The sequence below is a fragment of the Phasianus colchicus genome, chromosome 16, assembly GCF_987193195.1.
Source record: "Phasianus colchicus chromosome 16, bPhaCol1.hap1.1, whole genome shotgun sequence".
Classification (NCBI taxonomy): domain Eukaryota; kingdom Metazoa; phylum Chordata; class Aves; order Galliformes; family Phasianidae; genus Phasianus; species Phasianus colchicus.
This window is the reverse complement of record NC_143451.1, coordinates 11,155,400-11,168,463: the sequence shown is the minus strand read 5'-3', so window position 1 is coordinate 11,168,463 and position 13,064 is coordinate 11,155,400. Positions and strand designations below refer to the sequence as shown.

At 46.6% G+C, this 13,064-nt stretch overlaps 1 protein-coding gene across 6 annotated transcripts in view; it reads right to left on the bottom strand.

Moving 5' to 3' along the window:
• Positions 1 to 13,064, bottom strand: part of LOC116237424 (voltage-dependent T-type calcium channel subunit alpha-1H) — a 167,647-nt gene that overhangs the window by 86,469 nt on the left and 68,114 nt on the right. For all 6 annotated transcript variants that reach the window (XM_090151886.1, XM_090151890.1, XM_090151885.1 and 3 more), the window contains exon 6: positions 7,306 to 7,621. In XM_090151886.1, the coding sequence (XP_090008012.1) occupies positions 7,306 to 7,621 (316 nt within the window). The remainder of the gene's footprint in view (positions 1 to 7,305; positions 7,622 to 13,064) is intronic.

The following is a 13,064-nucleotide window of genomic DNA, read 5'->3' as shown; positions in this document are numbered from 1 at the left end:
TTGTTCCCAGGGAGACAGAAAGTTTACATTGTTTTTTTTTTTCCTAGGGTCACATGAAAGGTCTCTGCAGAACAATTTCTTTTATTATCCCAAGGAGTTTTCACCATAAAAATCCCTGTCCTTGTGCTCTGCCAACATTTTTTGCAAGTTCTTGGCTGTAATCCATTGAAGAGCAGGTTATTTTTTGCTTTAGTGTCAGTTAAGAAAAAGGAAAAAATAATAAAAAAAATAATTACCCAGGGAAGGGAAAAACCACACCAAAACACCCAAACTTCAACCTAGGCTCCTCCAATTAGCAAAGGCAAACACTGAACTCTTTTCTGTATATTAGAAAGCACCCATGGCTATTGCCAGATGGACTGCTGCAGACAAACCAACCTCGAGGTGCCACCGATCAGTTGAAGGAAGTTAGGAAGATTGTTGTGATTCTTAGAACTGAAGGTAGAGCGTACAGAACTCCAAGCTAGCCCAGAGGCCGGACCTCTCTTATGGTAGGGTTTCAATTCTGTGATTATCCGAACCAGCTTCACGTGTAGAAACAGCCTCCTTAAGCACAGGAACCAAAATCAGCACATTGCACTTTGATCAACCCCCATCAAACACCCTAGGTTGATTTCAGAATTGCAGCTGCTTGTTCAGCTCAGCACCCGACTGGAGCAGGAGGTGACAGATAGAGAAACTCAAATGTTTCCAAAGCACTGGAAGTGTTCATCTTCATTCATATAAACAATTTGCACTTAGACTTTTTTTTTTTTTTTTTTGGGCCTATACAAGGTCCTTTGGGGACAAGATGGTCATTATCTGCAGCAAAATCAATTATGCTAAACTGAACAGCAACTGAGTGCTGTCATGATTATTCCATTTTGTTGGTTTTGTTTTTCACTTTTATCTCATTTCCCTGGCCAGGCAGCAATACTTTTTTCTACAAACCTCACCGAGACAAGATACAACAACATAAAGTCTGAAAGCTATTAATTACTGTGATGCTCTCAGTAAGTTTTATAAGGCCTCCAGCATTCATCTCAGAAAGCCTCTTATCTATATGCTTTGTCCTCTCTGGAGCATCAATTTGGCTAGCAAGCACTGGCCAGTGAATAATGGAGTATTCCTCTTCTGGAAGCAGCGTGCTTGGCAGCTAATCAAATTACTATTTTTGAAGTCAATTTCATAATTTTAATTATTTCCCCATGACACATGTTGTTAAGTAACCTGTGTGGTCAGAAAAACAGCTTTTATTGTATTCTGAGCAATGCCCTTTGAACAGCCGCTTCTCCTTTCGCTTTGAGGACTCGCTCACTTTGCAAAGAAAGTTTAAGCAGTTTCTGTATAAACTGGGAGACCTGCAAAGCATGCATCTGGTCTGAAAAGCTGCAAAACAGAAAATAAAGGGAAACAGTGCAACCTTGCATTTGTCTTGGATTAGTGACAACCTCTCGTTTGTTCCATGGAAGCATCCCTGGCCAACACAACCAAATCAGAGTGGATCCCAAAAAGCAGAGCGCAGCCCGTGTGCAATGAAGTTGGACAGGTCATGATGTTATTGGAGACTCTGAACAACATGAAACTGAACTTAAGAGCTTAAAATGGCATCAAACCTCAGCAACTTCTGCTGCAAAATAAAGGTTTGTTGCTGTCTCCCCATTTAGCACTAAATAATGCAAGATCCTCAGCGAAAACATCCCTGATTTCAGATGACTGCTGCTTGTAACAAATCACATCTCAGTCCATATTCATGAGGTTTGATTTACTGGGATAATTATCCTGTCTTCATTGTTTGTGTAAAGTATCTTATGCACAGGGAATGTACTTAACTGCTTAACTTCAGCAATAATGAGTCCATTATCATATAGATCCATAAATCAAAGTTTCATAGCAGAGCTGAAAGATGAAGCACCTGCAATGAGAAGAGCGCCTACGCCAGACTGAGAGCCTTGCTGAAAGCTGGGTGTGCACAACAGAGCTCCTCCAGACACTGCAGGACCTGTAGCAGTTTGGGGTACTGAGCCCAACACAGCAAGGATTTTTATCACTAACATTACTCCAGAGATCCATAGCTTGCTGCAGGAACCCCTCTTTCTACATTAAATACCAAAATCTGTCATTTCTGAGGTAGGACGAAACCCTTTCAAAGCTACAGAGTCCATAGCAGGTTTCTGTCTAACCCTGGGTCCTTCTAATACCTCCTATGTGTTGGTGGGCCTGGTGCTGGAATCAGGACGGCTCTGGCTTGTGCTACATGGGACAATTCCTCCTAACCTTCAAAATTAAAGGTTTTTCAAAAGCCTCTAGTCCTCTTGGAAGCACATTCTGAGATGCTTTAAAGGAGCTGGATATTTTTAGATTGCATATTCAGCATGAAAGCTCTTCAAATGCAGCAAATGATGTTTAGTGTGCTGGCCAAATTAAGAAACAACACCAACACAACACCAACAAAACTCAAACCCTGTAATTTAGATGATGGCCAAAACTTCACACCAAACTCAGCACGGATGAGCACTGCTGACACACAGCTCCAGTTTGATGACACACATCAGACTGAAATGTCTGACCAAGAAAAGTCCCTTCTTGGACAAAAAAAATTATGTATTCAACAAACTCTGAAAACAAGGGCACCAAAGTGACAGCTGCTTCTGAAAAGCATGGCCCACAGGACTATGTGTTGCATGCATACATAGAATTGCAGTTGGAAGCCTCAAGCTGTTTCTACTTCCTTCTGTTCCATAAAATAGCCATAGAATCATAGCATGGTTTGGGGGGCAGGGACCCACACCTAGCAGATCACAGCATGGAACAGTAGTTTACAGAGAAATGGGAGAAATGGACCTTCTCCCTTCCAAACCTGGAATCCCATGATGTGAACCTCCCCAGCTGACCCATCTGCAGGACAGTGAGCAAGGTAGGCATCGTGGTGGCAGCAGTCAGCAGCACAGAGACAAAGCAAGCTCCCCATCAGCACTCGGAGCAGGATCCAAGTGAGTCAATCAGGGATTGGATTGAGATAGCTTGCACAAGTTCCAAGGAGCTTTTTTTTTTTTTCTGATGTGCTGGAGCACAGGAAAGAGAACTTCACATGCAGACAAAAGGACCATGTCATTAGGTGGCCAGCAGCAGGTGGCTGTCACTGCCAGCTGTCACACTGCTCAGGCAGCTTGCTGTTATCTCCAGAGTACAGCATCCACAGAAGGACAAATGAAGGAGGAAGTGGGTGGCATCCATTCCCCCAACTTCCCATCCCAAACTTCTCTTCTTGAGCAGGTCACCACACCTGCTGGGCTGTGACACACTGCTAGCTTCAGCAAACCAGGTGCAATGAGTTCTCCACCTAAGCACACAATCAAGATAACTCCTCAACCTCTTGCTGCTGCTGACAGTTCCTTTAATGCCGCTCTATTTGCAGACATCTTTGAGAAGGTGATTCAGCTTTTCCTTTCTTGGGCATTCTCATCATGTCGTGCGCCTGCTGGGCTGTCTTCAGCTCTCATGAGCACGACCAGGTTTTTCTTTCCTCCTTCTGACAGCAGTAAGGGAGATGCTGAATGCAAAGTAGTCTCCTCTGAGAATTCCCTCGCTAGGGCCTTCTGATGATGGGCCAGAGATGTGTTACCTGTAGGACTTGATTAACTTGTTAACAGAGATGTCTTCTTACAGCAAAGCTACGTAGAAGCAATATGCACTCAGAGCCAGGAAGAGAGTCACGAATCCGAGAGCTGCATCCAGATAGTAATTTCAAGAGGATCTTCTAAAGAAGCCCCTTGGAAAATGCAGATATTTCTGGAATGCGCCGTATTAAGAGGAAGCCACGGAAAGAGAAAATCAGCCCTCACCAGAAGTATCCTACACCTTCAGGTTGCCAAACAAATATTCTCCTGTGTTGGACAAATGTTTCCTTAAAACTTGCTCTCAAAATTCTGTCCTTGCTCCTCCATCTTGGAAGGAGGCACAGAGGAAGTCTGTTCCCTTGATCTCTCCTTGCTTCCACCCCACTGATGGTTATTGCTCCTTCAGCTTTGCCTCCCAATGTAAAGTGCTATTATAGGTGTTTGCTCTTCAGCAGGTCAGACCTGAAGTCATCTACACAACGGTTCTATGATTTACAAAGCAGCCTAAATCATCTTTATTCTTCCCAAACTGTGCAGCCCAGCAACCATCCAACGCCCTCGTGTTGTATATATAATGGGGAATCTGCATTCAGGCCTGGCTGCACTAGGCTGATGGCTATGAACATGGCAGCCTTTTGGTTCTTCCACTGAGGCTGTCACTAATTCAAATTAAATTGGACTTTGGTTAGGTGAGTAATTCATCATTTGCAGTGTGACAATACCTGTAATTACTGCTCTTACTGTTACGGCTGAAACTCATATGCAGTAAAGGGATCTTAATATCATGCCAAACCTCACAGTTAATTTAGGTTCTATCTCCTTTCATTTATTCTCTAATAAGCTAATTAGTTCATATAATTTGCCATTGAACGTGCCTTTGTAACAAATATATACATGAATTAGCCTATTACACAACAAATGAGGGGAATCAAAACATGAATCATTTTCAGGATTACATAAGGAATTATTATCCTTGCAAACACCCATGGATGCAGCTACTGTCCTTATTTCGGATTTTGTCTGGACTGGGTTGGCTCTCCTGTTTGATACTTCTCACTCTTCTGCTGAGGTCAGCAATGTGTTTCACTGTTTGGTGTGCCCCACTATATGTCCCATCTGTATGCTGGGTTATCTGCAAGTTTAGGACAACTACCACGAAGCTAAATGTCTTTCAGCTTAGCTGCTAAAATCCAAACTCTGGCAACTGAGAAAGCTCAGCCACGCTGCTAGCTTTGTGCACTGGCATCCCATCCACAAGGAGCAGAGAAATCCAGATTCCCCTGTCAAAGTCTGCTTGTGGTTTTGTTTGTTTGCAGACTGCACAGTATCAGACTGCCCTTGAAAACTCATGGGCACAATGTGCAGTCAACGTACTCAGAAGATTCCTTCCCTATTTCACCTGTGGGGCTCATTTCACCAATCTGCCTTCTGACAGCTCTTAAACCGTGCCAGATTTCAAACTCATTTGGGATAAATCATGAGGGATGCTTTACCCAGCTGAGTCTTAAGACTGCCATTATGCAAACGGGAGGCTCGCCAGCCCTTGAGGTTCAGTCCTCTGTCATAACCCTTGCAAAGTACCACCTATTCATTATTCCCCAGAAGGGCTCAGGACAATTGGATCTGTCTCATTCAGAGCACAGCAGAGTGCTTTCTGTCCAGTAATTCAATACCAGCTCACAGGGAAGCTCCCAGGCTACGAAAGCCGTCAGTTCTACTTTCTGCACTCCTTCCTCTGAGGCCTCATCTAACTGCTGACCTGGTGCTGCCCAGCCTCAATATTAAACGTAATGAGAGCACAACTCAACAGCTTTACTTCTTAAATGTTCCCTGCTTATAGCAATTGTTTTGATTTAGCATCCAACCTCTTGCAGTAATGATTTAGTCTTTCCACACCCAAGCTAAGCAACCACCTTACTCCCAACAGCTGCTACTTTACCTGGAGTTATATTGTTTTCATTTTCTATTCTGAAAACTCAGAGAGGACAAGGGAATAAAGACGTAAGAGCCTTGTTTGTCTGGAAACACTCTTTAGCATTTGGATGGCCTAAGTGGCATTAAATTCATCCATAAACCTGCTGGCATGGATTAAAGTGATCTATAGCTACAAGATCCAACTTTGCCAGACCCTTTGCTCTTTTCAAAGATACGAGCTGAAATCTTTGCAGGTTAAACCTGCACATCTGCAGGCCATGCGTGCTGGAGAAACGGAATACCAACATGAAATGAAGGCTTGCTGCCTGCAAATCTGCTCGGGAAGTACAAAGGAAAAGAAGCTCTGGAGAAGCACCTGCTCAATTTCAGTGCACTTGCACATGCAGTCTGCAACACATCGGCCTCTGCCTTTTCTCTAGAAAAGACACTGCTGTCCCGTGGTGGGAGCCAGAGAGGACCTCCTGGACACATCCATCACCTGTGTGAGAGCAGGAGAAGGAGAAAGCAAGTGCAGCCAGAGACCCACCTAAGACTCATGCTTTGATTTCCCTCTTTCCTTCATGCAGCACTCACTACCAATCGGGATCCTCCTGTGACATATTAATTCCAGGAGAGAACCTAAGCATTTTTAAAAACAGCTTAACAGAGGCATAAGGTCTGTCTCAGCCCTTCTGGGTTTGGTTTTGAGCCCCTGACACCAGCAACGGTGCAATTTGAGGTGTGCTGCTGTGAGAGCAAACAAGATGCTCAGAGCAAGCAAACGCCTCTTCACAGCTCTCAGATAAAATGACAAGTTATTATGTTCATATTATAATATGAAACCAGAAGGAAATTCAGAAGTGGAATTTAGAGAGGCGAATGAGCAATTACTTGTCATTAAGAAAACTGAAAGGAGGTTGTCTCTCTTTTAGGAATAGACGTCACCTGCTCTTCAGGAAGACCAAATAAAATAGGACGTGCAGCTGAAAGCACAAAGAAATCGGCATCAAAAACAAACTGCAAAATAAAGACTGAAAACCACGCACACCTCATTTCAAATCCACCAGCCCTACGAGACCACAGCCTCGGGACTGTGCAGATGAGCTCTGCAGAGTTCCAGACCTACAAATGCACTGAAAATGCTCTGGTTACTGGAGTATGCCTTATCATTTGCCACCCGTGAAGTCTTCCCCAGCCTGAGTCAGAAGCACCGTGGTCTCCATTGCAGAGCTGTACAAGAGTGGATCAAGTCAGACTCCAGCCCCAAGTGATCAGATGTCTCTTCCCATTAGCCAGAATAGTCTGTTGGGGTTATTTACTCCTCCCCACCATGCTAACCAGTATGACCTTGTAACTCTTGATTCAGACCCAAATTTTACCATCATGCTAGCTGCTACATTTCAGAACAATATTAAATCTTGCTTAAGGGTGTGGACATTTTTCTCAATTTCCTGATACTGCAGCAATAAAGAAGAACCCCAACTCTCAAAGAGATTTCCTTCTTGGGATTTATCCAGGTCTAATCTGCAGGGCCAAAACTTGCCAGATTTTTGTCTGCCTGAAGCATTTCCCCCCTCTTCCAGAACACTGAAAAGTGGCCATTCCCTCATTCTCTCCGAGTGCTCTGCTGGAGCACTGGTGCACAACGTCTGAGTCATTTACTCTACATGTCTTTATGTGCAGCTTCATGCAGGTGGCAAGCAAATTCCTTTCTCCACTGAGGTACTGATCAAAATCCTCCCAAGCAAAGGATGAGAAAACAAAGAAACAGGAAGCCTTTAGAGAATCATACCTGAAATATAGCTATCCAGGCATAGCCAATATTATCAAAATTGATAGCTCCATTGTGTGGGTTTACATCCCCTGCCATGCATACGTTGTAATATTGGTTCCAGTTTATGCAGGCATTCTTGCTGCTGAAGTCAGGGTTGTATAAACTTGGGGTGTAGGAGTCCATGCTCAAGGTGCACTCCACCTTGTACTCCTTCCTGGTTGGGATGTTGGAGCATTTCTGCATGCCGTTCTCACGATGGGATGAGCAGATGAATGGATTCTCCTCTGCTTCATCTGTGCGGTAGTACGGATGCAGGAAGGTCAGGTTATATGTCCTGGAGGGAAAGAAAGAAAGATGGATGAGAACAGGGTGCCCAGAGAGATGGCAGTGCCCCATCCCTGCACACAGCCACGGTCAGGCTGGATGGGGCTCTGAGCACTGATGGAGCTGTGGCTGTCCCTGCTCAGTGCAGGGAGTGGGACCAGACAGCATTCAGAGGTCCTTTCCAATTCAAACCATTCTGTGAAATGCTGCTGTCCACAGAACATCAACAACTCTTCCTGCAGCTCCATATGACAGCTGCCATCACACAGCCACTCTCCATTACCATTTCTCTCTGTGCAGTGTCCCCCCCACGGCTGTGCCCCTGGAGTCAGGAGCACCAGTGCCCGTCATGCAGTGCAAACCCAGCACCTGCTCCTCAGTATATAGAGCAACCAAAGAGAAGCAAGACTAATGAATACTTCCAAAAACGTCACTTATGCTGCCTCTTTCCATGGCCAAAATAAGACTATGAGTCTGGACCATACCTCATCAGTAGGAGGACAAGGTCCCAGCAACTGCACCACTCTGAAGTGCCTTCCTTCTGCCTGCAAATCCCAAAGCCCAGCAACTCAACGCCAATTCTCCCATTTCCACCTCATCAGACAGGGGACAGCAAGTCACAGCTGAGACGTCAGCCCAGACCATTGCCTGTAAGGCTGTTTGCTTACAGCATCCTGTAAGGCTCCAGTGATCTTTCAGTTAAATATCAGCCTTAGTTTTCTGAGTGAGCAAATGAAGCAAGACGGCTGACAGCTGAAATGAAGTGGTAAAAAGAGAGAAAAAAAGCAGCCCAGGTGCTTCCTAAAAGCCAGAGCTGGTAACTTTTTGTTCCCAGCTAAGGATTTTAAGAGAGCTCTTCTGATGCTCAGATCATTCTTCAGATGACCCGAAGGCAAAGCAGCTTTCCAAGAAATTTCCCCTCAGCACGTCTCCAGGATGAGTGAGCTGAACTTTAATAAGGAGAGAGGCAGCTACGGGCATCTCAAATTCCTTCTGTTCTTGCAGAAGGAAAGCCCACGTTAATGGGAACTGGTTGCTGATTTAATTGGCCTGGATAAAGTTATAAAGCTCTATTATAGAGAAGATAAGCAAGTGCTCTAATTGCAGCATGGCAGGGATGTGCCTTTTCCAAGCGGGGCTCTGAATCCAGGCTGCTCCATGGCAATGGACGAGCATTTGTGGGGCACATCAGCACTCAGTGCTGAAGCACTGCTCAAAGCAAGAAGGTGAGAAGACCTCCAGCAGCAGACCTGCTGTTCAGAGCGGTGGGGATCTAAGGTGCTCTACAATCAAGAAGGAGATAAGGGAGAAGGCAACACAAATTACATGACCAAGCGAGATGCAGGTAGCAGAGAAGCAGGTAATTCTTTAACACAGGACAGCTGTATTTTTTTTTTCCCAATCTGTTCTGAATGTTCCCAACTATTGAATAAATGTGGCTCTAATGATTGCCGAGCAAGTGATACTCTGTATGATGGTCTGAAATTGCTCCCCATAACCCCTAAGTAAAGCAGGAGCCACTCAGCAACTGCGCTTTAGGAGAGAGCAATTGCTGCAGGGCAGAGCCAAGGGGAAATAAACCCTGAACAACTTTCCTGAACAACCTTTTCCTCCATCAATGAACTACCTGAGATGGGTGCTGAGATTCATCCAGCTGCAAGAGGAGCGCGCCAGAGGAATTGGGCATTGTTGGCTGCGAATAACAACTCATTCAGCAGCTATTCACCCCCCATCACACAACACTCCCATTTCCCCCCAAACACAACTGTAAAATCTGCCTCCCTGTATCTTAGATTCAAGAGACAAGGAAGAAACACGTGAAAAATGTTTTTCCTTCAGCCCTCTTCTTCCCCGCCCACGGAACGGTTTCACTTGGAGGACATTTCCATATAAAACAAGCAGAAGATAAAGGTGAGCACTGCACCAGCACCTTGTTTGCTGGAAGATCAGACACTCCAAGCAGAGGAGTTTGTCACACAGAAGGGGTTATGGTGGAGAGGCAAAGGATTAAAAAGCACCGAGACACAGGGATGTGTCTGAAGTTGCTACAGCCTGTGGGCAAAGACAGCAGAGGAACTTAAGTGAAGAAATAGAGGGAGCAGGAGAAGAGACAAGCAGCAAGTTCTCCTGACTCACCTGCAGCAGGGAGCTCTGTTTTGCCCTTAGTGGGTACAGAGGGGCTGCATTCAGATGCAGAAACCAGGACCTTGCAAAGCTGCTCTCTGAGTCCCTGAATGGCAGGAGAGACGCTGAGATATCTCACATGGTGCCTTCCCATCTAAGCACTAGACCTCCAGTTTAGGTTCTGCAGCTCTCCACAATTCTCATCAAATCCTGATGAGATGTATCACGTAAACCCAAAGCTTTGGCTCTGGTTGGGCAGCTCCCAGTGCCCAAACCTGCTACTTGCAGCAGGGAGAGCCACAGGCAAGTCTCACAGCCCATAAGCTGCACACCTGTAGCTATGCATCAAACTCCAATCCCTGCAGCAAGGCTGAATGATCCTGGTAACATCTCTTGCTCTTTCTTGTTTTGCTTAAAGCAATGCCTTTTGATCTGGATGTGCTGCTCCAGATGACACTCCTCCAGACTAGAACTGATCACAAAGGAAAATTTCCTCCAGAGCCAGGAGGAGCTGTGAAACTCTACAAAAACTTATTTCCTTCCCCACCCTGGAAGCAACACCAGCAGCAGGAGTTCCCCGATCGCAAAAGGCAGCTGGCAGCGGGTGGGACAGGAAGGCTCAGCATGCTGCAGCTCGCAGGCCAGCATAATTAGGATTCTACCCAGAGCAAAGCTGGACTTGCAGAGGGAGAGGGACCATCTGGAGGGATGATTGGGTAATTAGCAGCTATGGCTGCACAAGCTCCTTTCCCGGGAGCAGTTTCATGTTCAAATGCAGACACACACACGCCTGTGCCAAGAACACTGCCCATGGAAGAAGTGCTCAGACAGAAGGGCTGATGCGTCAGTGTGATGCTCTGCTCCGATCTCGCAGCCGAGCCCCTGGGAGCTGCCTCTCCCACTGTGGCACAATGACACACAGCATTCAGCCACACGAGCTGCCTTTCGTACCGTGGCACAGTGACACATGGCATTCAGTGCCGCGTGCAGCTGACTGCCCTCCCAGCTGCAGGAGGGACAAACATACATTGATCCGGATGAATCAGCTTCATTTCAGCCTCCAGAGGTGATCTCCAACCTCCCGATGTGCCCAACCCAGCTGGGCAAGGACACAGCTAGCAATATGTCAGCTGGTTCTGTGGGAGCCCATGCACCTGGTTTTGTTGCAGAGAGAACACAGCCAGGCTGGGGAGCCATAGGACCGAACCCCATCTCACTCCGTGCCTCTCCATTCACTACACACTGCAACTTGAAAGGCCCTCAATGAGCCAGTAGATCTCAGAGGCTGCATGTTGCCTCTGAGTCATGGTGTAGGAAGCCCTGGGCTGAAGGAGAAAAGGCTGCTTGCAGACACGCTGCCTTGGGCTGTGATCTAATAAGCTGCAGAGAGATCTGGGCACAGACGCTGGGGAGAAACGCAAAGAACGACACTTTGGTGACTGTGGGAGGAAAATAAAAGCAGGAAAATAAAGCACAGCTTGATTGCAAAGGGTGGATGAAGTTTGGGGTGGTTCTGCTGCTTATTGGTTTTATCTTCCCTTCTCTTTTCCTTCCTCAATTTTGCAACATCTCCCCCCTCAAAAAAAAAAAAAAACAAAACAAAAAAAAAAAAACAAACAAAAAACTAAAATCCTGCCATTGACTGGCCAAAATCAAGTGCTCCAGGGCCAGTTCCTGCCCAGCCCTTTTCAAGCCTTTCTCCCTTCTTTGTCTACTGGATGCAGGACACCACGAGCATCCATCCAACTGGGAGGTACCCATAGTGGCACAGAGTGCAGTGGGAAGGGACACCCCAACCAGCAGCCAACACTACAAAATCAAGTCCTTCTTCTAGTTTTCCTGTTTGAAGGTTCTGCTGGCAAAACCAAAAAGGGGAAAGACAGGAAGAGAGCAGGAGTGAGAAGTGTTGCAGAATGAGAGAATCCCCAACATCCACAGCTACCCTGCCAAGACCACCTACCTCCATGTGCATGAAAGGTCAATTGGGCTGCTGATTCTTGCCAACAGGCACAGTTCAAAGAACTTATTAATGGTAATGAATCCACTAATCGCGAGACTCTCGTGCTCTGGGGAAAAGTCATGAGAAACTAAGCTCCAGAATGGATCTTGTTATCACATTAGAAAGGATTAACGCCCTTTTCTCGGCCAGCTGCCCAGCGTGCATCTTTCTCTGGGCTTACAGCAGCTTTGCTGTATTTCCCTGGGCATGTTTATGTGCAGGAAGGATAGCACGGAGGCAAGAAAGTCCTTCTTCTCCCACATCAAGGGAGGCTGAAGTGCTTTCTGCCCCATCTGCCTTAGTCTCAGTCTTGCTATGGCATCATCCCTAAGTGCTGGAGCATGGTCTGAGCACAATCCTGCTTCAGCTTCCTGAGGAATGGAGGAGGAAAGAGAAAAGGCAGAAAGCACCAAACAGGCTCACCTCCCTCCGAGGGGAGGCTCGTTTTGGAAGAAACCCCGTTGCCAACCCATCTCTGCAACATGGAGAGATGCCGGGAGGAGCAATTAAGCAACCCTCAGAAGTACCTTTCAAACTGCCAGCTGCCTGCCTGGGCTGTGTGCGCCTTTGCACAGGTCTACAAAAGCCGAGGAGCCAAAGGCAGTACAATACCAAACGGATACAGAGTTAATTAAGACCGAAGCGCTCACATTAGAATTGTCCTGCAGCATTAGATAAACACAAAACACTTCACAGCTCTCTCCCCCTTCCAACCTGCTGAGCTCTCTGAAAGGCTCCGCAAGGAAGAAAATGCTCCTCTGCATAACAACATAATACGTAAGTGAGGAGCAGCAACAACACACTGGGAGTGACCCAGATCCTTTATTAAGCATGGCAGCATCTCCTGCTGGTAGGAGGGAGCCAAAAGGGCTGCATGGGGACAGCAGATCTGAGATCTTACAGATAAACTGCTGGTCATACTTGCCTTTCTGCTCCATGCTGAGCTCTCAGCTCTCAGCCCAGGCCAACCCAAAAGCATTGTGAGATTTCCCTTTCAGTTCCTACTGCTGGGAATCTCCTACACTCAGAACCCATCCTGGTACTGCCATTCCTGCTGCCGTGTGATGCTAAGTGAAACAGCCCAGACACCAAACTCTCCAGAAGCTGAAGGGGCTCTGAACCACCAGAGCCCCCAAGGCACCACAGCTGATGTCCAGCTCTGGCCAGGGAGTCACAGCCTCACACACCCATTGAAAATACCACGAGGAGCCCTGCCCGTAACTCAGATCCTCCCCTTCACAGCACTGCAAGGAAACCTGAACCACTAGCATCACCTGCTCAGTACAGGGCACCATCCACACTCCTTTGCCCACAGCTTGCTGGAGTGCTG